Source organism: Festucalex cinctus, chromosome 12 (genome assembly GCF_051991245.1).
Source record: "Festucalex cinctus isolate MCC-2025b chromosome 12, RoL_Fcin_1.0, whole genome shotgun sequence".
Taxonomy (NCBI): domain Eukaryota; kingdom Metazoa; phylum Chordata; class Actinopteri; order Syngnathiformes; family Syngnathidae; genus Festucalex; species Festucalex cinctus.
Genome location: NC_135422.1, coordinates 19,497,455 through 19,522,936, shown reverse-complemented (window position 1 = coordinate 19,522,936; position 25,482 = coordinate 19,497,455). Strand labels below are relative to the sequence as shown.

General features: G+C 39.6%; 3 protein-coding genes across 13 annotated transcripts in view; all 3 read left to right on the top strand.

Annotated features, from left to right (window-relative positions):
* mapkbp1 (mitogen-activated protein kinase binding protein 1) overlaps positions 1–5,578 on the top strand; it is a 37,514-nt gene extending 31,936 nt beyond the window's left edge. For 4 of the 5 annotated variants that reach the window (XM_077538377.1, XM_077538376.1, XM_077538375.1 and 1 more), the window contains 3 exons: positions 2,862–3,296; positions 4,957–5,042; positions 5,115–5,578. In XM_077538377.1, coding sequence (XP_077394503.1) covers positions 2,862–3,296; positions 4,957–5,042; positions 5,115–5,345 — 752 coding nt within the window. In that variant the 3' untranslated portion in view covers positions 5,346–5,578. Of the gene's footprint in view, positions 1–2,861; positions 3,392–4,956; positions 5,043–5,114 lie in introns of all 5 variants that reach the window. The other variant, XM_077538378.1, reaches the window with a different exon arrangement.
* A 118-nt stretch (positions 5,579–5,696) lies between these two features.
* Positions 5,697–12,043, top strand: tbpl2 (TATA box binding protein like 2). Of its 4 annotated transcripts, XR_013287496.1 has the most exons (10): positions 5,697–5,843; positions 6,881–7,043; positions 8,559–8,736; positions 9,002–9,089; positions 10,357–10,448; positions 10,515–10,682; positions 11,042–11,146; positions 11,347–11,441; positions 11,529–11,635; positions 11,858–12,043. XR_013287496.1 is itself a non-coding variant. In XM_077538381.1 (9 exons), exons 1-9 carry the CDS (start codon positions 5,796–5,798, stop codon positions 11,603–11,605), a joined length of 972 nt encoding a protein of 323 aa, XP_077394507.1. In that variant the 5' UTR covers positions 5,697–5,795; the 3' UTR covers positions 11,606–11,788. The 4 variants fall into 4 exon arrangements, 3 of the variants coding, with proteins under 3 accessions (XP_077394507.1, XP_077394506.1, XP_077394505.1); XM_077538381.1 differs by lacking the exons at positions 11,042–11,146; positions 11,858–12,043 and adding an exon at positions 10,761–10,823 and having other exon boundaries at positions 11,529–11,788; XM_077538380.1 differs by lacking the exon at positions 11,042–11,146 and having other exon boundaries at positions 5,781–5,843.
* A 286-nt stretch (positions 12,044–12,329) lies between these two features.
* Positions 12,330–25,070, top strand: atg14 (autophagy related 14). 4 transcript variants are annotated; one of them, XM_077538017.1, is made up of 12 exons: positions 12,331–12,648; positions 13,679–13,741; positions 13,835–13,877; positions 13,960–14,041; positions 16,514–16,751; positions 18,724–18,953; positions 20,246–20,363; positions 20,465–20,555; positions 21,743–21,828; positions 21,903–22,077; positions 24,451–24,607; positions 24,850–24,998. In XM_077538017.1, exons 1-11 carry the CDS (start codon positions 12,395–12,397, stop codon positions 24,571–24,573), a joined length of 1,503 nt encoding a protein of 500 aa, XP_077394143.1. In that variant the 5' UTR covers positions 12,331–12,394; the 3' UTR covers positions 24,574–24,607; positions 24,850–24,998. The 4 variants fall into 4 exon arrangements, with proteins under 4 accessions (XP_077394144.1, XP_077394143.1, XP_077394142.1 ...); XM_077538016.1 differs by having other exon boundaries at positions 24,451–24,620; positions 24,850–24,981; XM_077538018.1 differs by lacking the exon at positions 24,451–24,607 and having other exon boundaries at positions 12,330–12,648; positions 24,850–25,070.
* The last annotated feature ends 412 nt before the right edge of the window (positions 25,071–25,482 follow it).

The following is a 25,482-nucleotide window of genomic DNA, read 5'->3' as shown; positions in this document are numbered from 1 at the left end:
TGCTGTCTGCGGACATCCCGAGCTCAAATTGTCAAGCTAACACTACCGAGACAAAAACAAACCAATGGGCAGGGTGGTGAACGACAAACTTGGCAGACCTAGTTTGGTATGTATTCACTTTATTGTTTTTGTTACATTTGTTGAACTGTGTACCACAACAGAAGACATCACTATTGATATTAGCCAAAGCATCATTAGCACAGGGGTGGCTAGTTAATTGTGATGCTGAAACTTTTTTTTTCTAAGAGGACTTTTGCCATAATGTAAGTAGGCTGCGATAAGTGAAGCAAAGAAAAGCCCCTATCTCCAGTGTGCGAATGTCAGTGAAGCGGCCACGTCCAGAGGTGTGAACACAATGTACAGCTCTGGCAATGAACCGCGAGCGAGTAAAGCTAATTGAAACATTTGTTTTTTTTCATTTCCTTTATTTAACCAGGCAAGAAACTCATTGAAAGTAACATTCACTAATCCAAGAGTGATCTGATCACAGGCTTACAAAGCCCCTTCGCTATTTGTCTGAATGTAGCATTGTTAATTAGGTGGCTCAGTACTCTGTCCACTACCGGGTACCGTACATTTCAAGTTTACGTTCCCGACTTTCCGCCAAGATATTGCAGTTCGCTTGTCTGAACGGCGAGTGTGGACAATTATTTTTAGTTAGTCAGAACGGAAAGTGTGGACAGTCAATTTGTAACAAAATGGCTAAATGCCAGTTCAACAAGAACTGGCTCGAAGATGGCTCACCTGATTTCAAAGTCTAATGCCTGAGAAGAACCCACAAAGAAAATGTTGCTCAAGTGAAGGCCCTTGAAGCTGAGATCAGTGCTAAAGGGGATGACCTCAGATATATGGTTCTATAGGTTGTATCTATGTATGTATGTGATTGTTATGTACATTGTTTTGAGAATTGAAGTTCATCTCAGGTTGGTCATTGTCAATATTGTTTGTTGTATTGTATATGTTGTATGCTTTGGTGCACTTCGACATGTTTGAAACCAATATAAGTTGACATGGTTTTGAGAATCAAATATGTGACTCCACCCGCCCCCCACACACACACACACACTTTTTTTTTTATTTTTTATTTTTATAGGGTTATTCGGTCGGTCGTGAAGTTGATCTAAAATTTTTCTCATAATGGTCTAAAAAAGGTCTAAAATTTCACTGAGTGATTCCTGCAAGAACCCTGATTCAATATATTTATATATATTTTTTTTATATATAATATTGATCATATTTTGATATTTTTAATTGCTGTAATGTACAAAAGTACAATATTTTTTTTTTTTTTACAATATTGTGACCTCTTTTGTATCACCAACCTTCCCACAATATCGTGATATTTATCGTATCGTGACCTTAATATCGTGATATCGTTTCGTAATGTTTGGATATCGTTACATCCTTATATGGAATGCTTATGAAGTAAGATAAAAACTAAATGAAGCAAAATTACAAGAAGGTAAGTTTGTTGGAGGTCAAAAATGAGTTTTAAGAACCAAAATAAAAAACAATTTACCACTATCTGCCATTTTGGTTGTTTACTTTTGCCTCGAACGCTTTCAGGTCGGAACTGGGAAAAAAAAACCTCAGATCTATCCGACTTCCAACCGTCCTCGAATGCAGGATAAGAGCCTACGAGCTTTATATTTCAAATTTGCTGTTCGGTCCCTGTACGACCATTTCCAGAGTCTGGTCCGCATTGCCGGCAGTAAGTCGGATTCGTTTCCAGTGAGGGTTGGACTCCGCCAAGGTTACCCTTTGTCACCGATTCTGTTCATAATTTTTATGGACAGAATTTGTCGGCGCAGCCGAGGCGTTGAGGGGTTCCAGTTTGGTGGCCTCAGCATTGCATCTCTGCTCTTTGCAGATGATGTGGTGCTGTTGGCTTCATCAAGCCGTGATCTCCAACTCTCACTGGAGCGGTTCGCAGCCGAGTGTGAAGCGGTTGGGATGAGGATCAGCACCTCCAAATCCGAGACCATGGTCCTCAGTCGGAAAAGGGTGGCGTGTCCTCTCCGGGTCGGGGATGAGATCCTGCCCCAAGTGGAGGAGTTCAAGTATCTTGGGGTCTTGTTCACGAGTGAGGGCAGGATGGAGCGGGAGATCGACAGGTGGATTGGTGCAGCGTCTGCACTGATGCGGACGCTGTATCGGTCCGTCGTGGTGACGAAAGAGCTGAGCCAAAAGGCGAAGCTCTCGATTTACCGGTCGATCTACGTTCCGACCCTCACCTATGGTCACGAGCTTTGGGTCGTGACCGAAAGAACGAGTTCACGGATACAAGCGGCCGAAATGAGTTTCCTCTGCAGGGTGTTCGGGCTCTCCCTTAGAGATAGGGTGAGAAGCTCGGTCATCCGGGAGGGACTCAGAGTCGAGCCACTGCTCCTCCGCGTTGAGAGAAGCCAGCTGAGGTGGCTCGGGCATCTGGTTCGGATGCCTCCCTAAAGAGGTGTTCCGGGCATGTCCCACCGGCGGGAGGCCCCGGGGTCGACCCAGGACACGCTGGAGAGACTATGTCTCTCGGCTGGCCTGGAAACGCCTTGGGATCCCGCCGGTGGAGCTGGTTGAAGTGGCTGGGGAGAGAGAGGTCTGGGTTTCCCTCCTAAAGCTGCTGCCCCCGTGACCCGACCTCGGATAAGCGGTAGTAAATGGATGGATGGATGGACGTACAAATTAGTAGTCTGCTCATAAGATGGGAGGAGCAAAATGGCTGCCCTGTGGCTTCAATGGCTTGCCGTCGGTTGACATTCTTGTTGCTTGAATGTTTTTACGATGTTTAATGCTTTATTGAGCGTGTCATCATGGTTGGCAACCAGGAAGTGATGAGTTTTTGTTGTTGTTTTTTTTTCTGTTGGCAGGTGGCGTGATCCCTCAGCGTCCCACCTCTCTCCCCTCGGCCCCCCGACGCACTCCAGCTACAACTCCGCCTCCTCAGAGCCTCGCCACTGCCAGCCCCAAGTCTCCGCAGCGGACCGCCGGCACCATGACGCTGCCCAGGAAGTGCCCCGCCCCCTCAGCAGCCGGCCCGCGCTCCTACATGAGCCCCACCGCCAGCTCGGCCGCCAAAATGTCCCGTTCAGCCTCGCTGGGGGACGCCCTCAACCGAGTGGGCCTGACGGTGGGGGCGGGGCCTTGCCAAGCACCCCCCACCGTTGCTTCCTTTCTCACGCCGGGTTGCCAAGGTAACCAGGCGGGCCCGCTCCCCCGCCTCCTGCTGCCTGACAAACCTTCCATCGGGGCCGCCACACCCTCCGGGCCCCCGCCCACCCCCTGCGGGCCTCAGGACGACGCAGGTTTGGACTCTTGTCTTCCTTCATCCCTTCATCCTGTCATCTTTCCGTCTGGGCTCGCCTTCATCACCCCTCCTCTTCCTGTCTGTCACCAGCCGGTGAGACGCTGTCCCCCTTCCTTCACTCCTGTTTATCTGTCCTCACCCGTAGACCACATACGACCGTTTTTTAAATTATTTAATTAATTAACTACAAAATCAATGAGGAATTTACACCAACCCTAAAGATGTATTTATACGTTTTTTTTTGTTTTCGTTTTTTTTTTTAAATGAAGAGAATGCTTGAAGCAATGGTCGTTTTTTTTTACAAAAACGGCCAACAGGTGGCAGCAATCATTTTCTTAACATTCTTAAACAAAGCGCACAAAGTGATCATAATAAAAATCTTCAAGTACAATACTACATGTATGTGTTCATGCAGTCTACTACAAAAATTAGATACGAATTGACATGATGGCACGCAATCGAAACACACTCCTGTGACATGCCCGTTAGTTTAGAGCCGGTATCGATCCGAAATCCTTACTGACTTGGTATCGATACTATCGATATTTGGATCGATCCGCCCACCTCTTATCGGCGACTCCTCCGCTAACGTGACGTCGAGAATGAGCACGGATTTGGAAATAGGGGTGGGAACCTCTTGGCTACCTCACGATGCGATACGATATGCGATACAAGGCTCACCATTACGATTATCTCACGATATGACGATACCGCAATTATATATAGCTCAGGTAACAAATCCACAATAATCTACGATGAAACTAATCATAAAATGATGATAATAATAATAATATAAATAAATAAAAAATAAAATAATAATTAAATAAATACTCAAAACTAAATAATAAATAAATAATAAAAATAGAATATAATATAAATATATAAATATAATATGAATAAAAAATTATATGTATGTATGTATATATATATTAATATATGTATATATATATATATATATATATATATATATATATATATATATATATATATATGTAACTAAGCTCATGAGTCTTCTTCGCCTGAAGACTTCCATCCATTTCTACGATAAAACTAATAATAAAGTGCTAATAATAATATTAATAATAATATTCATAATAATAAAATAAATAATAAATTAAAATAAATTAATAATAAAATAAGTTATAAATAAATGATAATACAAGTAAAATTATAAAATATAATGCAAATATAATATAAATACATAATATAATATATTAATATATATAAATAAATAATAACAATATATAAAAAATAAATTATATAATAATAATAAAAAGATGAAGCTCATGCGTCTTCTTCGCCTGAAGACTTCCGTCCATTTCCTCACCACTCTTATCAGGCGCCCCCCCTTGTGGCCCGCCAATTAATTGCTCAATAATTCATGAACAATGGAGCCGTTATAGTGCCCGTATCAACTGCAAATGTTGCGATACTTCTGTAGGCGTATTGATAATCTATCGGGAGACAAAGTATCATGATTGATTGCAAAATCGATGTATCGTCACACTCCTATTTGGAAATGCTAAGACTGAGCACAAAAATAGGTGCATGTTGACAATGTTTATCATTTGCCGATTGTGAATTGTTGAGGATTTGACAGTTCCGGTCACATGACCTATCACATGACCTGGCAGAGTTGTCCATTTGACGTGTTTCAGACCCGGCCGCCAGTGTGGAGTCCTGCCGAGCGTTGGCCAATCAGATGCTGAGCTGCTTCAAGCGGACCACGCACCTGTACAGGAAGGTATTTAACGCGGCCCTCCCGCAACTTCTTGTTTCGCCCCGCCCGTCACATCTGCGAAAACATCTGCGGCAGGTGAGCGGCGCCTGTACGGAAGACGACGGCGACTGTGAGCGCGGTCAAATGGCCGGCGTCCTGTCGGAAGCCCTCCGGGCCATGAGGGCGGAGCTTCAGTCCCTCCCGTTGGGCCCCGGGGCCCTGGCGGGGACAGAGGAACAGGTACGGACGGTGGCTCTCCTGGAGGAGTACTCCACGCTGCTTCTGCAGGCCGTTCACAGGAAGCTCGGAGCACTCCCGCCCTCCTAGAACCCCCCCGGCCAGGTCTCCCCGCCCCCTTTTCTCACCATCACTTCCTGTTTATGGGAGAGACTTCCTGTTGACTAACTTTATGGACCGTTAACAATCACTTTCTGTAACCCTTGGGAAAAAAATGGATGATTGACAGCTGACCTCAGAGCATGGTACACAAGTCACATGACCTTTTGTTTTGTTTTGTTTTTTTAATGTAAAATGTTCTTAAATAAAACATTTGCCACAAATGCGCAGTTGTTAGCATGGATGCTAGTATGTCTCCATGAGGAAACGCTCAACTTCACTGCCCACCTGCAAGGTGTGCGTGTGTGTGCTCATCATGACCAGATTGGATGCAGCTGCGCCTGTATGTGTTCTTCCACCCGGTCTGGGGGGGAAAAAAACAAAAAACTGGGAAGTCCTTGGAAAGTCTTTGGACGGGGTGGGACACATGCTTGCTGAGTCATGGAAGAGTCTGCGCTGGAGCGTTACTTTGATGACTCCATTGCAAACGTGAGTGGATGCAATTGTAAATCACAAGAGTCCTCATTTGTTCACTGCCACCTCTACCTGTGTGTGGATGTAGACAACAAATAAGAACCGTATGCACCTCGCATGCATGTATTGTATGCTCGTGGTAATTTTGTCAACGAAAACAGTTTTGACAACATATTTTTCACACAACGAGATTAAAAGCCTCATTAATAAACAATAACTGGGAACAAATCAATATGCATTTTTATCGACTACACTTTTAGTTCATGAACAAAAATGAGACGAAAATATGATTAATTATATGATTTTTTTTAAATGCACAAAAACGTTGGGCACACAGGAGGTGTATTCACACGGCTAAAAAAATGTTATAGTTATAATGTAACATTAATCTAACGGCTATAACGTTGCATCAGTAATGTTAAATCGACCGCTAACTAATGCTGGCTAACTTAGCTTATAGCGTGGCGCCATAGTAGCCATTTGTTAGTATGACTGTAATTGTGTGTTAAGTTGTTTTTCAACAAAAAGATGAGAGAAAATTTCATGTGAAATTGTTTTACATCCAAAATGTTCAACATTATCTGCTGAATGATTGTAAAAATTGTCTTGACTAAACTAGACTAAAATGTTGACAGTTTTTGTTGACAAAACGAGACGGGGAAAAAAAGTTATGGTTCCTTGGACTAAAATAGAGGGTGAAATGTTGACACTTTTTGTTGCCAAAAAGTAGACGAATAAAGTTATGTTTCTTTGGACTAAAACAGCGAGTGAAATGTTGACAGTTTTTGTTGACTAAAACAAGACAAATAAAGTTGTTTCCTTGGACCAAAATAAAGACTAAAATATTACATTTATAGTTGACGAAAAATTGACTCAATAAAAAGGGGATGAGGTTGACTGATTAAAAACCAACAAGCGTGATCGAAACTGGACTACAATATACGAAATTTAAAAATGGCGAATAAAATTAACACTAGTGTATGCAAGTGTAGTTTGTTCCTTCCGTACAATCAATCACGCAATGATTGTATTGAAGAATTCATTCATTTCAGGACTCGGGCTTCCTGACTGGGGAGGATGCAGAGCTCCCAAGCGTGGCCGACCCGCCGCCGCCGCCCTCCCCCAAGACGAGCGGCGAGCCGGCGGACGACCTGGACCTCAGCTTCCTGCCTGATGAGCTCAGCGCCAACAACAACAACACAGACGAGGCGGGAGGTAGCGGCCGGTGTGGGTGGAGCTTCCACCAAAACTGCCTAAATTCAAAATAAATAAATGGCTCAATAAATAAATGATTATATATATATATATATAGCAAACCGGCGAGACTACTTCCTTGTTCGCCGAGCGGGGCGGAGTCCAACCCAAGACAGGCTTTTGACCTCCTGCATTTGAATAAAATTTCAACTTGGCAGTACGGCCTAAAACTGCCAAAAGTAAAAATAAATAATTGACTAAAAGTGAAAAGAAAAATATATCGAAAATATCATTCAAAAATATAATATATATATATATTAGGGGTGTGAATTGCCTTGTACCTGACGATTCGATCCGTATCACGATTCATAGGTCACGATTCGATTCGATAACGATTAATCCCGATATGAATTTACAAGTCGATTGTTGCGATTTTTTTACTTTTTTAATTTAGAAAATACCATTCAGTAAACTTGTACATGTACACTGTAAGATTTGTATGAAAATTTATTATTTATTGATCTGAAACTTCAGTCTTATAACTGTGAGTCACTGTATTTAACAAACAGGTTGTAACATTTTTCATGTTTGAACAGCATTGAAATAAAATATTAAGGCTTAATGTTCCATCAATATAACATTCTTCCATGCTTATTGCTTAAGGTGTGAAATTTAGACATTTTGTTGAATATTTTTCCATCAAAAATGGATGTTAAAAAATCGATTCGGCTGCCTCTTGAATCGATTCGAGAATTGCGTGCTGTAGTATCGCGATATATTGCCGAATCGATTTTTTTAACACCCCTAATATATATATATATATATATATATATATATATATATATATATATATATATATATATATATATATATATATATATATATGTATATGTGTATGTATGTGTGTGTATATATAAAAAATTTTGTTGCTCTTTTTAGTTTTTCTCAAATTTTTTAATTATATTATTTTCACTTTTAGTCATTTATTTAGTTTGAGTTTTGTTCTTCCATACCACTATACTGTGCTGCACTAGTAGCCTCGTGTCATGCACAAGTAGCTTCCTGTGGCAAAAAAACTGCAATTTCAATACGCTTTATTGAACCAGATTCGAAGATTTTACAATTTGAGATGAGATTGAAACACAAAATCAACCAAGATGCAAATCAAATATGGTTAGAATGACTTGATAAAATGGAACTGCTACTAGTGACATCATACAATTAGACTCCAGATCATTCTACTAGTACACTAAATTGTGTTATTGGTACAGAGTTCACTACAGCAGAATGCAAATGAAGGATAAAGAATAAATGCTCAAACGGTTTACGTGGCTCCTAGAGTGACTATGTGTCACTAGGGCAGCGCAGTCATTTACCAGTACTGATTAATTGTGTAGTAGTAGGGCACTAGTTGTCAAAAAAATACTACGAGTGTCTTACTATTAAGAACAAAGAGTGTACTAGTACAATATGTACAGATATGAAAGTAGAGTATTAGTACTCGATTACTTTTGACGCATGTTTGTCTGATTACAGGAAGTGGCGGCGGCGGTGAGGGCGTGGCCCCAGCGTCCCGCCAAGGTGAAGATCAGCCTTCTTCCTCGTCTTCGCAGCTGGCCAACGACGGCGCCGTCTTCTGCCCCATGACCCCCATGACCCCTATGACCCCCGTGACCCCCATGACGGAGCGGTCCGGGATCGTCCCGCAGCTGCAGTAGGTGTCCAGTTGTCATATTGTGTCGCGGACGCTATTTTTTAAGGTATGAGTGTGAGCTTTTGCGTGTCTCCATAACCTGTTCCTGTTCTTGATCCTGTTAGCATACATGCTCGTGTATCCTATTGCTGCCCATGTTCTTTTTCCTGCTCAAGTTCCTGATAGTGTGCAAGTTCTTGTTCCTGTTCAGGTTGTCCATGTTGCTGTTCCTGCTCCAGTTCATCCTCCTGTGCATGCTGTCACTTTTGCATTCGTGTGTACGCAGGAACATCGTCTCCACCGTCAACCTGGGTTGTCCTCTTGACCTCAAGTTTATCGCGCTTCAAGCCAGAAATGCGGAGTACAACCCCAAGGTTGAAGGCTTTTAGCTCAGCGGTTTACTGTTAGCATGTTTTAGCTCAACCTTGTTTCACTTGGCATGACATTTGCCGCCATTCGCATGTTTAGTGTAGCACATTTAGCATTAGCATGTTTTTTTTAGCACGTTAAACATCACTATGCTTAGCACAAAACATTAGCATACTTAGCCTGTTTAGCATTAGTAGCCTATGTTTTACGCTGCATATTTAGCTCTGCATGGTTAGCTATTAGCATTAGCATGTTGAGCTCATCATGTGAAGCATTTTTAGTAGCATAGCATTTTTAGCTCAACCTGTTTTAGCTCAGCGTATTTAATTTGGCATGGTTTCCTATTAGCATGTTTAGTGCAGCACATTTAGCCTTAGCATGTTTAACGTCTGCATGCTTAGCACAAAACGTTCAGCATTAGCCTACTTAGTCAGCATGTTGAGCATTAGTAGCCTATGTTTTACTCTGCATGTTTAGCTCAACGTGATTAGGTTTAGCATTAGCATGATGAGCTCATCATGTAAAGCATTTTTAGATTAATACTTTTACCTTAGCATTTTTACCTTATCATATTTAGTGTAGCATGTTTAGCTTTAGCGTATTGCGCTCAAGATGTTTATAGCTTTAGAATTAGCATGTTGAGCTCATCATGCAAAGCATTTTTAGATTTGCATGATTAGCTTAGCATTTTTAGCTTATAATGTTTAGCGCATGTTTAGCTTTAGCATATTGAGCTCAGCATGTTTAGCTTTAGCATTAGCATGTTGAGCTCATTATCCATCCATCTTCTAGACCGCTTATTCCTCACAAGGCTCGCGGGGGCTGCTGGAGCCTATCTCAGCTGGCTCTGGGCAGTAGACGGGGTACACCCTGGACTGGTTGCCAGCCAATCGCAGTGAGCTCATCATGCGAAGCTTTTTAGATTTGCATGTTTAGCTTAGCATTTTTAGCTTATCCGTAGCATGTTTAGCTTTAGCATATTGAACCCTCAACATGTTTAGCTTTAGCATTAGCATGTTGAGCTCATCATGCAAAGCATTTTTAGATTCTTACCTTTAGCTTAGCATTTTAGCTTATTGTTAGCATAGCATGTTTAGCTTTACCATATTGCGCTCAGCATGTTTAGCTTTAGCATTAGCATGTTCAGTTCATCATGCGAAGTGTTTTTAGATTGGCATTTTTAGCTTAGCATGTTTAGCGTAACATGTTTAGCTTTAGCATGTTGAGCTCAATATGTTTAGTATTATCGGCAGTACGTTTTGATGTTTCCAGCGCTTCGCCGCGGTCATCATGAGGATCCGTGAGCCCAGAACCACGGCGCTGATCTTCAGTTCCGGCAAGATGGTCTGCACTGGGGCCAAGAGGTCGGTACCGTCGGCCCATTCTATCCTGGTCCGAATCGACTTTTTTGATGGCGGTCTTGTGCGCAGTGAGGAGCAGTCCCGACTGGCGGCCAGGAAGTACGCTCGCGTGGTGCAGAAGTTGGGCTTCCCCGCTCGCTTCCTGGACTTTAAGATCCAGAACATGGTGGCCAGCTGCGACGTCTGCTTCCCTATCCGGCTGGAGGGCCTGGTCTTGACCCACCAGCAGTTCAGCAGGTTGCAGCTTTTGGCGCGCTTACTCTCAGTTGCGCAATGTCATCTCTCATCCTGCTACTGTGCATGTTCTTGTTCCAGCTCAGTTTTGTTACTGATGGTGTTCTTCTTCCTGTTCTGGCTCAAGTTCTCCATCCTGTCACTGTACGTCACTGCTTTGTTCCTGCAACTTATTCCTGAATGGTCATTTTCCTGTTCCTGTTCTCTACCCTGTTGCTGCTTGCTCATATACTTCTTGCACAGGCTGTCGATTGCATATTTGCATTCTGGCTCAAATTCTCAATCTTGTTACTGTGTTTGTGCTAGTTTTTTTTTTTTTTTTTTTTATTTATCCTGATTCTGTGCATGTTCTTGTTGCTCAGGCTCTCCATGTTACTGTTCCTGATAAACTTCTCTGTCCTGTTACTGCGAAGTTCTCAATCGTATTCCGGCTCAAATATTTGATCCTGTACACGTTCTTTTTCCTGGTGAGGTTCTCAATCACGTTGCTATTCTTGTTTCATGTTCTTAACCTTGTTACTGTACATGTTCCTGTTCAGTTTTTAGTTTTGTTACTGTTGTAATTTTATGTTCTTGTTGCTGTTCAAGTTCTCAACGCTTTTCTTGTTCCTGCTGATATCGTCGTGTTTATTGACGGGCCAACTCGACTGATCTTGTTCCTGTGCAGTTACGAGCCCGAGTTGTTTCCGGGCCTGATCTACCGGATGGTGAAACCTCGGATTGTTCTGCTCATCTTCGTGTCGGGGAAAGTCGTCCTGACGGGTAGGCGTGCGACGGACTGCCTGCTGCTATCATTCATTCAATCGATCGATCGAGGAGACTGCCGATCAATCGCGCGTTTTATTGCAGGCGCCAAAGAGCGCGGCGAGATCTACGAAGCCTTCGAGAACATCTACCCCATCTTGAGAGGCTTCCGGAAGCAGTGAAGACTCCGTGACGCCACTTCCTGCTCATTTGTAAATATTAGCTCTCTCTTTTTTTTTTTTTTTTTTATTGTTATTGATGGGACTTTGTTTTAGACGTTCGCCATTGGAACAGAAAACTGTAAATAAAATAAAATGAATAAAAATGTAAAAAAAAATACAAATAAAAAAATTCAACAAACTCAAGATGAAATGACTATTTAATTTTTTTTTTTTTTTTTTTTTTTTTTTTTTTTTTCTTTCCCCTCCTGTCAGGGATATAGACAGTCACTGTCATGACACAAACAATGGAGTGTTCGCCCATCAATGCATTTTGGTGCATTTTGACAATGGACTGGTCACCAGAAAGTGTCAATCACATTGCACATTGAGTTATTTTGTGCACAACACCCCAAATTTTTGGACTGTTTAGTAAAATAATAAAGTGATTTTATTTATTTATTTTTGTCTGTTTAATAGAAAACATTTTTATTGATTTATTTTTTTTGGGTTTTTTTTTTTTTTTTTTTTTTTTTTTTTGGAGTTAAATAATACAAAATGACCTACCGGTATATATGTTTATATGTATATATATTTGATAAAAAAAAAAAAAGTTGGGTGTTGGGTGTTGGGCGGGTCACTACTACTGAGTTACAGTATTTTAATTAACGCAAAGAGGAGAAAAAACAAACCCGCACGTTGCCATTGACGTTAGCGGAAGCCACGCCCAGCGACTGTGACATCACGACAGGCGACCGAATTCCGCCTACGTCTGACGTCGTCACGGAAGGCTACGCTGTTAGCCCCGCTAGCATGGCGTCCTCCTCAGCGGGGCTCGCCTCCGAAGACCCAACAGCCCCTTGTCCCGCGGGCAGGCCGCCGCCAGCGCCTCCTCGCCCGCACCTGGCCGCCGGCGGCGTCATGGTGGAGTCGGTGGATGACGCCGAGGGTCTTTTCGTGGCGGTGGAGCGGTGCCCGCTGTGTAGCACGTCCCGCCGGAGGCTGACTTGCGCCCGCTGCGTGCACGCCGGAGACTTCGTGTACTTGGACGGCAGGAACTCGGAGAGGTGAGATGTATTTAGATATAAAACGTTTGACTTTCACATATTTTACCCCTATCACTGATTACGTCATCAGATATCTAAAATCTCCTCTACATCGGCGTCATTGTCACCCCCAAAAACGACATTGATGCTCGCAAAACCTCCAAACACGGAACACCTGGGCTCGTAGCATTCTCAAAATATTATGACAACACAGAACGACTTATTTCTTTTCCTAAGGTTAACAACGCGCTTCAATTTCATATAAAGAGTGTTTATAAGAAGTTTAAACATGACAGACACACGTTGTTTACTTCCGGATTAGCCGCGTTAGCAATTCAGCTAATTGGAGCGCTGTTAGCCGAGTTAGCTTGCTGCTAAATGAAGTAAAACGCTCACTTTTCCCACAAAATGTTACTTAACTAAACCGTGTCACGTAAAAGTCAACTTAAATGTCACACTTTCATTTGGGCAAGTTTTACTAAAATACTTTGTTTAAGCCACTTATCTGAGTGGATGGCCAGCAAGATTTATGGCGTTTTGAATTTGTTAAACATAAACAAGAGGACTAAAGTCATTTTACAACTTGCCTTAAATACATGTATAAATTATATATTATAATATTAACTATATGTTTTGTACAGGAGGAAACGTGTTTTTTTTTAATTAAAGAATTATAACTGTAATTCAACAAAAGATTCCTCTACCAAATCTAATATTAGGGTCTAAGAAACTGAGCGATAAAAGAAAAAGATTGTCCACTTGTTTATTATTATTATTTATTTATTTATTTATTTATTTATTTTTTACTTGTTAAAAAATAGTGACCACCCCACCACTCCGCCTCCGGCCTTATACTAACTGCCTACGAGCTGTATAGGTCTCATCTGTCTGTATACCGTATAGTTTATACAGTAGTCTGCTCACAAGGTAGGAAGAGCAAGATGGCTGCCCTGTGACTTCAACGGCTTGCACTGGCGTGTATGGGCTATCGGTCACTTAGTTTTTTATCCTGTATGTTGCAAATGGATAATGAGTCCATAATGTGTGGCAGGTGCGCAGACAAGATGGCAAGGCTCAAGAAGCTGAAGGAAGAAAAGGAGCAGCTGCAGCAGAGGTGAGAGGTCACGCGTGTTGTTGTTGTTGTTGTTGTTGTTGTTGTTGTTTGCTAGCTGTCACGTAAACCGCCTCTCCTTCTCCTCCTCCTCAGGCTACTCCACAGCATGCGCAGGAAGTTGCGGACGGACGAGACGGTGAGTTTGGCGACTAGTTGGCGGGCGTGTTTGACAGGAAGTGGCTTGTTGTCGTGACGACGACGACGACGTTTGTGTGCAGAAGTGGAAGATGATGTGGTGCCGCGCCAAGATGGAGCACATCAACCAAGCGCTGATCCACGCACGGCAAGGTGTCAAGAGTGGTGAGCGGACGCCAAGTTTTCTCGTTTGTCAGTTGGTCAATCTTGCATTATCTCCAGACATCAAAGTTGCTTGCATTTGTTTCAATTCAGGATATTTGCTAATATCTTCAATCGCGCTTTCGCTGTCGAATAGTTTTAAAATCTAAAACTGATCAACACTTAACAGAACCACCCTGAAAACGAATTAAAACTAACTCCATTTAAAAAAAAAACAAACTCAAAACTAACTCAAATGAAAATTCCCCAAACTATAATAACCCTGATTGGGATCCATATTTATCGCGATACGTATCGTATCGTGAGTAGGGGTGGAAACCTCCGGCTACCTCACGATACGACACGATATGCGATACAATACGATAACGATTATCTCACAATATGACGATGCCGCTCAGGTATATTGCTCAGGTAATTAATCCATGATAATCTATGATGATGATAATAATAATAATATTAATAATATGAATAAATAAAATAATGAAATAAGTAAATATCAATAGATAATAAAAAATAAATAATAAATAAATAATACGAATTAAAAAAACAAAATAATAATTCATTATAATAAAATAATATAAATAAATATAACATAAATGCATAATATAATATATAATATATATAAATAAAATAATAATAATAATAAATAATAAATAAATAATACAAATGTAAAAAACAAATAATTCATAATATAATAAAATAATATAAAAAATATAAATATAACATAAATACATAATTTAATATATAAATATATATAATATACATAAAAATATAAATAAAATATGAATAAATAAAAAAAATAAATAAATAAATACAAATTTTACAAAATAAAATAATTCAGATTATAATAAAATAATATAAATAAATATAAATATCACATAAATACATAATATAATATATAAATATATATAAAAATATAAATAAAATAATAATAAATAAAAATAAATTATAAATAATAATAATTAAAAAAAACTGAGCTCATACATCTTCTTCTCCTGAAGACTTGCATCCATTTCCTCGCCACTTTTATGAGGCGCTCCCCCTAGTGGCCCGCCAAGTAATTGCTCAATAAGTCATGAACAATGGAGCCATTATAATGGCTCTATATGAACTACAAATATCGTAATACATGCATAGACGTATCGATAATCTATCGGGAGACAAAGTATCACGATTTAGCACGACGTCGATATATCGTTACACTCCTAATCGTGAGGTTGTTTGAGGATACCCAGACGTGCGTTTTTTTTGTTTTTGTTTTGTTTTTTTGCCTCGACAAGATGGCGTGCGCGGGTGTGTCTGGCGACTCTCTTGTCTTGGCTGTTTGTTGATGGCGCTGTGAGCTGCAGCAGCCGTCTTTGTCTTTCCTTTTGTCATGTGGTGTTTCGTCTTTTGTGTGGACCCGATTTGGACTGGACTGTTCTCGGCGGTTTGGCCGTGATATTCCTCGCGGGACGCTGTCGGTGCCCGGCGGCTGCGCCCATTCAGCGGCATGCCTGCACTAGCACGGTTTCTGTTGGGCGAGTGTCGGGGCCATCCGACTTCCCCACCGGGCACCTGTGGGTGGCTTGTGTCTTTTGCGCCAGGAGACAGGCAGCATTTTTCACAGCCCCTCTGCACGGAGGAGAAGTTGTCGCTGCTGGACAGTCTGCGCTGGTGAGCTGGATGGATGGCGCTTATGGAGTGGACTGTTCTCGGCGTTATGGCCGTGATATTCCTCGAGGGACAGTGTCGGTGTCTGGCGGTTGCGCTCATTCAGCTGCATGCCTGCATCGGTACGGTTTCTGATGGGGGAGTGTCGGGGCCATCCGACTGCCCCACCGTGCACCTGCTTGTGTTTTTTTGCGCCAGGAAACAGGCAGCATTTTTCACAGCCTTTCTGCTCGGAGGAAATGTCGGCGCCACTGGACAGTCTACGCCGGTTAGCTAGGATGGATGGCGGTGGAGCTGAGGACGCGAACGTCGCCGCTGGGCGCGGTGGTGTACGCGGGTCGTGGAGTGGATGGTGGTTCGGCGCTTGGAGGAGAGGCAGTTTGGATGGGACTGGAAAATTGGACCATTCTTTTTTGTGTGTATGGTGCTCATCGCGAACGCAGCAGCTGCTTGTTTATGAGCTAGCTTATAAGCAAACTTAGCTTGAAGCAAATGTGTGTGACGTCATGCATGCTGAGATCACGTCTCTGATCAACTGCTGAAAGGAGACCGATTCTGTCCTCTTTCATCTAAAAAACTGCTTCAAACATCAAAACGTATGAAGGGATGGAAGAATGTTGATTTGTTGTGATTGTATTGGTGTTAATGTTTTATGTTATGTTTGTTTTTTTTGTCTTTCTGTAAAGCGCTTTGTGACAGTTCAGGCTGTTTGAAAGCGCTATATAAATAAACTTGAGTTGAGTGTACATGCGTTTATGTCGTTCACGTACCTCACTAACCTTGGCCTCATTTTTTTATTTTTTTTGCGTTGTCCGCCCGCAGACCAGGAGCTCCTGCTGCTCTCCCAGGAGGAGCGCCAGCGCCTGCAGCGGCGCGCCAGCCGCCACCAGCAGAAGCGGGAGAAGCTGGAGCGGCACAACCGGCGCCTGCGCGACATGCTGGAGCGACGCGGGCGGGAGCTGAGCGAGCGCCTGGCGCAGCTGGCGGCCACCCGCCGACATCACGTCGCCGAGCTGATGGCGCACATCTTCCCCACGCGGGAGGAGAAAGCCTGCAGCAGGTGAGCGAGCCACGGTGGCCATCTTGCGTGTGTCGGAGTGACACGCAAACTTTTACTTTTCTGAACTTTGTATTTTTGGATTATTTTTTTTTAAATGTAAAATAAAAATCAAATTATTATTAATTAGGGGTGACAAAATGAGTGCAGTAATTTTTAGTTAATTTAAAGTTCCTTTAACGCCACAAAAAAAAAAATCATTAATGCGCAATTAAGCAGACACATCCACGTCCAAATTTAACAGTAATAAATGTAATCATAATGCATATATTTGTGGAGACAGTCTTCGAGTTGTATTTTAAATATGTAAAAAATATGCAGAATTTCACAATTTACTCCATGTTAAAAGATGGCTCTTAATATGAAAATAAAAATGCACTGAGCTGTCACCAATGTCTCACAAATGTAACTATGCCATCTCGTGGCAGAAAAATTATCTCAACACAAATCCATCCATCCATTTTCTTGACCGCTTATTCCTCACAAGGGTCGTGGGGGCTGCTGGCGCCTATCTCAGCTGGCTCTGGGCAGTACGCGGGGGACACCCTGAACTGGTTGCCAACCAATCGCAGGGCACACAGAGACGAACAACCATCCACACTCACACGCACACCCTAGGGACAATTCGGAGCGCCCAATCAACCTGCCATGCATGTCTTTGGAATGTGGGAGGAGACCGGAGTACCCGGAGAAGACCCACGCGGGCACGGCGAGAACAACTCGAACCGGAGATCAACACAAATCAATATCACTAATTTTTTACAGTTCAGACCTTACATCTTGTTCATTTTTACTCAATTTTATGAATTATTATGAAATGACTAAAAGATGCAGCCATATTTCTATTCGTTTACATTTTTGTTCCACTTTTATGTTGAGTATGAAATCGTAGATTTTTTTTTTATTGTATATTTGGAACAGATTTATTTATTTATTTAGAACAAAATTTGTGATTAATTGTAAGTCAACTATTAAAGTCATGGGATTAATTATGATAAGAAATTTTAATCGTCTGACTGCTGTCACTAATGCATATTCTTAGAATTGATTAATCGACTCATCAGATTTTAATTTAGTATTAAAGTGTATTACAAAATAAATTTTTCCTCCTAATTACTATATTTTGATTTTTTTTTTAACTAACCAGTGATTGGTGTTTTTTTTTTTCATTCTTTGTATTCATATAAAAATTTAAAAAAGGAGGATTGACGTTGTACTATGTTAGCAGTTCGATCATTGGTTTCCAAAGTAAAAACCGATGTTTGCAAATGTCTTATTTTGATTAAACCCAGAATATAATCGGTCTTCTTTCATGAAGGACTACAGAAATCGGTTAACAATTACTGTTGATATAATAAAATCAGAGGATTTAGACCATTTTGAATTAAATGTCTCCAAACGATTACTCGATTATTAAAACTCATTCACTGCCAGTCATTATAGAAAATTTTTACATTTCCAATACTCACGTGATATTACATTCAATAATTATATATAAACCGAATCTACCAAATAACAGAATAGACTCCCTACTTTTTGTCCCGTCCCGTTCTTTTATAATTGACAGCAGAAAAATGTAGGTTTGCCAAAATACAGCCATTTCTCCCATGGACTCTGAAACTGTTTATTTCCTATAAAATGGGGCAATGATGTCATCTACCGGTGGTTGGGCATCAGTAAAGTTGTTTCCAAGTTTGATATTTACAGTGGAGCATGCTCAGATTCGCCCCCATTTAGCACCGCTCTAAAAAATACAATTGACAAGTATACTTGTCAAAGGCAGTGAATGAGTTAAAATAGTTGTCGATTACTTTGATAATCGATTACTTTTAGATGAATCATTTAATTTTGATCAGCCCCGTCCCAATTAATAATATGGCAGCAAAGGCCAACTTTTGTCTACTTTAAACTTGTCAACTCACTTCAACATAGTTCCTTGTGCCAAGCTAACAGGCTAATGCCCCACCCCCCATAGAGACCCCGCCGACGTGTCGTCGGAGTGCGAGGCGGCGCTGACATCCAGCACGGTGAGCGAGCTGGCGGAGGCGCGGCGGACCACCTACCTGTCGGGCCGCTGGATCTGGGACGACCAGAACGGCGAGACCAGCGTCAGTATCACGGGGCCCGCCGTCACCCTGCCCGGCAACGGAGACTGCTCCGCCTACTATGGCTGGGTGGACGAGAAAAACGCCAGTCACGGCCCCGGTTCGTCCACGGTCACGTGATTTCTCATCTTTTTTTATTTTATTTTTTATTTTTTTATTAAAAAAAACAAAAACAAGTGGAGTTGGCAAATGAATTGAATTAATTCCATTCGTCATCATTTTTGAAAAATCTAATAATTGAAAATAAGGTAAATCCTCAAATTGAGGTGTAGGGCTGTGCAATTAATCGAAATTCAATTACGATTTCGATTATTACCCTCCACGATTACAAAATAGGCATAATCGTACAAAAACGATTATTAATACTATGGCTGAAACGACATTTCTGCCTCGGCTTGCCGCTGAGATAGTCGTAGTCAAGTTAATGGCGGTATGCATGACAGTACACGGGGCTGTGAGAAACCAAATCTCAAAATAAACCTTGCCTTACCAAGTAGTATATGTAGATCAATCCATTGTAACACTTTTATTTTGAAATTGTTACTGGAAGCGTGTCATCGGGGCTTAAGACGTGCGCCTCTTTTTGGAGTTTGTGAACAATGGCAATGTAAATTCACCAAACGGGGCAGACATCAGTAACACAACTTAGTCCTGAAGTTACGTTCAAGCCCCAGGTAAGAGGCTAAGACATAATTATGTAATTCTTACATATAGTAATTAAATATTAAAAATTTAATATAAATTCTAAACTAAAATATATCTTACATATAATAAATTAAATATAAATGTAAAATATATCTTACATATGATAAATAGAAATCAAGAATAGATCTTACATATAATAATTAAATATTAAAAATAATTAACATTTCGCAAATCTGAAAAGTTGAAGGTAAATATCCTTCAAGAGTTGGGATTTGTATTTGTCAAATGTTGTCAACAAATTGTTTTTTTTTTTTTTTTTTTTTTTTTAAAACTACCAAATGAATATCGCCTCCAAATATCAATTAGAAGCCGCCCTGACTTGACTATTAGTAATCTGCATTGTGTTTGGTAATTAATTAACTGCATGAGCCTTTGGGAATGATTTTAAATCTGATTTTAAGTAGATTTATTTGAATATTAACCGGAATAAGTGTGTCACAAACAACATCTAGCATCAGCCAATAGAAAAGCACCAAAAGATGACGTCGCTCCCAAGCTAAAACTAATACTAAAACTAACTAAAAGTAAGCTTTTATTAAATAACTAAAACTAATTCAAATCTAACACCCTGAAAACTAATTAAAACTACATTAAAAAAAAAACTTCAAATAAAAATTCGGTAATAACGGTGGTGTGTTGCCGCCCTCCCCCCCCCCACTTTTTTTTTTTTTTACTTCTTTTCTCCAGAAGTGGAGCAGGTGAACCCGGCCCACACCATCAGCGCTGCCCTGTGCTACACCACGCAGCTGCTGACCGTCTTGTCGCACATCCTGGACGTGGGCCTCCCCAAGAAGCTGTGCAACAGGTGACCTCGCACCTACGGGAAGATGGACGCGCTGGTGACCCCTGACCCCGTCCTCATAATTTTTCTTTCTTTTTTTTTTTTTTTTTTTTTTGTTCCTCCAGCGAGTTCTGCGGCGACAACCTGAGTCGCGTACGCTTCACACGTGCGCTCAACAAGCTCAACACTAACACGCTGCACCTGTGCTTCTCGCAGGTAACCACAGCAACCGCTCGCTTGCTCGTGCGGCGATTGCGTGTTGTGTGTGCGTGCGTGTGTGCCATGTTTTTGGACTATATATATATTTTTAAAGAATGTTAGACCTAACCAGGGTTATTTATAGTATTGGAACTTTCATTTTAGTTACTTTTTATTTTGTTTTGAGTTTAGGGTTTTTTTTTTTCGTTTTTTTTTAAATGTATTTATTTTTAATTAGTTTTCATGGTGGTTCTGTTAGTTTTTATTAGTTTTTGTTATTTAAAAAAAAAATGCTTATTACTTAATTAGTTTTTATTTTGTTTTTTATAGAATGTGTATTATATTTAATAAACACCTTTATAATTGTATTTTATTTATTTTTAGTTTATTTTTATTTATTTATATTTTCTATATTGTATACGGTATGTATATTAGTATGTGAACACGTATCATATATATATATATATATATATATATATATATATATATATATGTGTGTATATATATATGTGTGTGTATATATATATGTGTGTATATATATATATATATATATATATATATATACATATACATATATATATATATATATATATATATATATATATATATATACATATATAAGTGTATATATATATGTGTGTATACATGTATACGTAATATAATAAATAAATATGTATTTAATAAACCATGGTAAAATGAAAAAAGTAACACTTCTTACCTAGATTATTTAATATATATAATATATATATAGATAGATTATTTTGAAAATTTATATATATTATTTATTATTATATTATATATTGTATTATTATATTATATTTAATATATATTTAATATATATAGATTATTTAATATATATATATATATATATATATATATATATATAATATTTATTTATGATTTAAAATCATCCCCAAGGGCATTAAATGTCCTAGAAATGTCCTTCTAAAACGAAGGACATTTAAGTTTTTTGAACTTCAAGTGTACTTTTGTTTTTTTTAAAAGCACTTTTGGTTTTATTTTATTTTATTTCATTAACGAAATTGTTTTTTGAATTTTAGTTTTGTTTTTTTCGTTAGTTTTAGTTTACTAAAATAATCTTGGCTGACACTTTGATTTCAAATTCCCCCAAAAATGTAAAAAAAATTATATTTTTATACTTATTATAGTATTTAAATATACATATATAATGTGTGTGCGTGCAGCACGTGGACTGCGACAACCTGCACCCGCAGCACACCCTGCGCAACATCATGTTCCTGGTGTCGGCCGACAACGGCAACCTGGGCAGGTGAGGCACCGATGCCGACTGTGTTGACATGTGTCACGTGAGTGAGCGCTGACCACGCCCCCTCCTCGCCGCAGGACGGGTCCGTTCGAGGTGAGTGGCGATCTGGAGGAATCGATGGAGCTGGTGGAGCCCGAGGCCCCGGGAGCCGCCGAGGAAAGCGGCGAGGACGCCGTCAGCGACGACGAGACCGACCTCGGCACCGAGTGGGAGACCGTCCCCAGTCCCAGATTCTGCGACATTCCCTCGCAGGTAGCGCACACTCATGTGAATTCCCCTTACGACCAAGCTTATTTTAGTCAACTCAAACAAACGAAAAAAACTCAAATTCAAAAAAACGACATTTTATGTTTACAAAACTAAGAATTCTAGCAAAAATGTCCTTCGTTTTCATCTTTGGTAATTAATTTAACGCATGAGTCTTTGGGGATGATTTTAAATAGGATTTATTTCGATAATAACCGGAATGCGGACGTTTGCAAGTGTCACACAGAAGTGATGTCATCTAGCAGTAGCCAATAGAAAAGCAACTTAAGATGATGTCGCTCCCATGCTGTTTTTTGAATATTGCGCACAAGTAATACACATTTATTAAAAAAATAATAATAATAATACTGAAACTAACTGGGACTAAACTAAAACTAAGCATTTATTAATTAATTGAAACTAATAAAAACTAACAGAGCCACCCTGAAAACTAATTAAAACTAACTTAATTGAAAATATAAACTCAAAAGGAAATAAAAACTAACTCAAATGAAAATGACAAAAACTATAATTAAACCTGATGACATCACAAGTTACTCAGGGCTCAACGACCAATCACAGGCTCACTCACAAGCAAGCTGAGCTGTGATTGGTTGTTAGCTCCAAGGTTATTTCATTGAACAAAAACTCAATGAAAGAAATAAAAAATAAATAAATAAAACAATGGTGTTAACGATATAAAATAAAAACAAAAAATGCTTTTTAAAAAAATAAAAACTAACTGAAACTATATTTTATGTTTATAAAACTAACTATAATTATAGCGATGTCCTTCATTTTAGTCTTTGGTAATTAATTGAATGCATGAGCTTTTGAAAGTGTGTCACAAGGAAATGATCTCATCTTCCAGCAGCCAATAGAAAAGCACCTTCAAATTTTGCATGCTTGTCTTTTGGCTCCAATGGTAAGAAATTTGTTAACGTTGTTCATTTTACCATGGCTTTTATCAAATACGTATTTATTTATTATATTACGTATATAGATATATGTACGCGTGTTTACATACTAATATACATACAGTATACAATATATACAATAAATATAAATAAATAAAAATAAATTAAAAATATAAAATACAATGTACATACTAAAACATGTTTATTAAATATTGTGCACAAATAATACCCATTTTATAAAAAACAAAACGAAAAAACTAATTAACTATCATACTAATATACATACAGTATACAATATATCAAATAAATACATTATACAATATAAAAAATAAATATTAATAAATAAAAATAAATTAGAAATATATAATGTACATACTAATACGTGTTTATTAAATCTTATGCACAAAGACCCATTTTATAATAACAAAACGAAAACTAATTCACTAATAACATACTAATATACATACATTATGCAATATATAAAATAAAAACAGTATAAAATAAATAAAAAATATATAATGTACATACTAATACATGTTTATTAAATATTGCGCACAAGTAATACACTTAAAAAAAATAAAAATAAAAAAATAAATAAACTAAAACTAATACTGAAACTAACTTAAACTACTCACCGCTCCTTAACACGGTCATACACACTCAAACCCGAGTACAAGTCGCCTCAGGTGCATTATTAGTCAGTTTTCTTTGCAGAGGATAAAGAATATGTGACTGTGAGTATTGTCTTTTTAAAAAAAAAAAAAATGTTAATTTTATTGAACTATTGTTCAGTACAAATGCCGAAAAAAGTGGCAAATATAAATAAAATCATGATAATAACTGAGCTTGAAAGGTATGAAAAATAATGAAAAGATTCATATGTATTTTTTCCCGTATCACCCAGCCCTAGTACCACTTATATGTTGTAGTGAAAAGTAAATTATTTAATTTTATCCATCCATCCATTTTCGTGACCGCTTATTCCTCACAAGGGTCGCGGGGGGTGCTGGCGCCTATCTCAGCTGGCTCTGGGCAGTAGGCGGGGGACACCCTGGACTGGTTGCCAGCCAATTTCAGGGCACACGGAGACGAACAACCATCCATACTCACAAGCACACCTAGGGACAATTCGGAGCGCCCAATTAACCTGCCATGCATGTCTTTGGAATGTGGGAGGAGACCGGAGTACCCGGAGAAGACCCACGCGGACACGGGGAGAACATGCAAACTCCACCCAGGAAGGCCGGAGCCTGGACTCGAACCGGAGTCCTTAGAACTGGGAGGCGGACGTGCTAACCACTCGCCCACCGTGCCGCCCTATTTAATTTTATATTATATTATATTATATATATGATATATGATATGATATTATATGATATGATAATATTATTATATTGAATTTTCATTTATTATTATTATTTTTTTAATGAATTATGACTGTGATGACGTCCCGCCCCCGCAGTCCATGGATCTCTCGCAGAGCGCACTGCAGGTGTCCCAGCCGTCCGTCAACACAGGAGGAATGATCTCGTCGGCGGCGGCCTCCGTCACGTCCTGGTTCCGAGCGTACACGGGCCAGCGTTGACCTTTCACCCCACCCTCCCAACTCAGAAGAGGATGTGTGTTGACTTGGTGACCACTTGGTGTTATTTTTTATTTTTTTTTGCTTCTTTGAGTGTGTGAAAGAGGATAATGGTAACCATGGCGACGCGGGACACTGTTTACAAAAGTTTTTGGATCGACACTAACCTTTTACCAAAGTGACAACGGGACAAAATTAGGATGCACTCGCACACGTTTCCACTCATACCGGTTCCACCCCCGAAACTTTACAGCGTTACTTTTTTTTTTTTTTTTGCAGTGGAATCCAATCCTTCTTTCGACGCTGATTGGCTGACGGCCGTTTGTTGAAGCGGTTCTTGTTGTTGTCATGGAAACACGACGGAAAGCAGGCCGAGCGAGGCCGTTGTCTCTGGAAGCGGTTTTGGAAACGGGACTTTTTTTTTTTTTTTACGCGACGGTCCTCGTGGACATTTACTGGTGTGTTTCTCTTTAATAAAGAACTTTGTTTGTTTTTTTTGACTTTGTATCATCCAATCCTTAATAGTATTGATATTGTACTATAGCACACTAATAACCTAGCAATACAGTATTACTACAGTATATCAGTACAGTAAAACATTAATCGTGAAGAGTCTAATATAGTGTTCCAGTAGAGTTAGTCTGTGTTGTAGGATATAGTGATGTACTATAGTAATTACACAGTATAGTAGTTTAGTGCTTTAGTAATAATGCAGTAGTATAGTATTGTAGTAGTGTAGCAATGTACTGGTATGTATGTACTGGTATGTACTGGTATAGCAAGAGTAGACCAAGTGTACTGCAGTAATAGCTCAGTGTAGTAGTGTAGTAATATATTGAAGTGTAATAACATAGTAATAACATAATAAAATAATAATAGTGTAATATTCCAGTGTGGTAGTCTAGTACGAGA

What these genes read in the sequence shown, in the direction of transcription:
- tbpl2 (XM_077538381.1), top strand. Translation starts at nt 5,796, where the DNA reads ATGGAAGAGTCTGCGCTGGAGCGTTACTTTGATGACTCCATTGCAAAC. An exon ending in GGGATCGTCCCGCAGCTGCA is followed by an intron (nt 8,737 to 9,001) that starts GTAGGTGTCCAG and finishes GTGTGTACGCAG; the next exon opens with GAACATCGTCTCCACCGTCA. An exon ending in AAGTTCTCCATCCTGTCACT is followed by an intron (nt 10,824 to 11,346) that starts GTACGTCACTGC and finishes GTTCCTGTGCAG; the next exon opens with TTACGAGCCCGAGTTGTTTC.
- atg14 (XM_077538015.1), top strand. Translation starts at nt 12,395, where the DNA reads ATGGCGTCCTCCTCAGCGGGGCTCGCCTCCGAAGACCCAACAGCCCCT. An exon ending in GAGGAGAAAGCCTGCAGCAG is followed by an intron (nt 16,752 to 18,723) that starts GTGAGCGAGCCA and finishes CACCCCCCATAG; the next exon opens with AGACCCCGCCGACGTGTCGT. An exon ending in AAACGCCAGTCACGGCCCCG is followed by an intron (nt 18,954 to 20,245) that starts GTTCGTCCACGG and finishes TCTTTTCTCCAG; the next exon opens with AAGTGGAGCAGGTGAACCCG.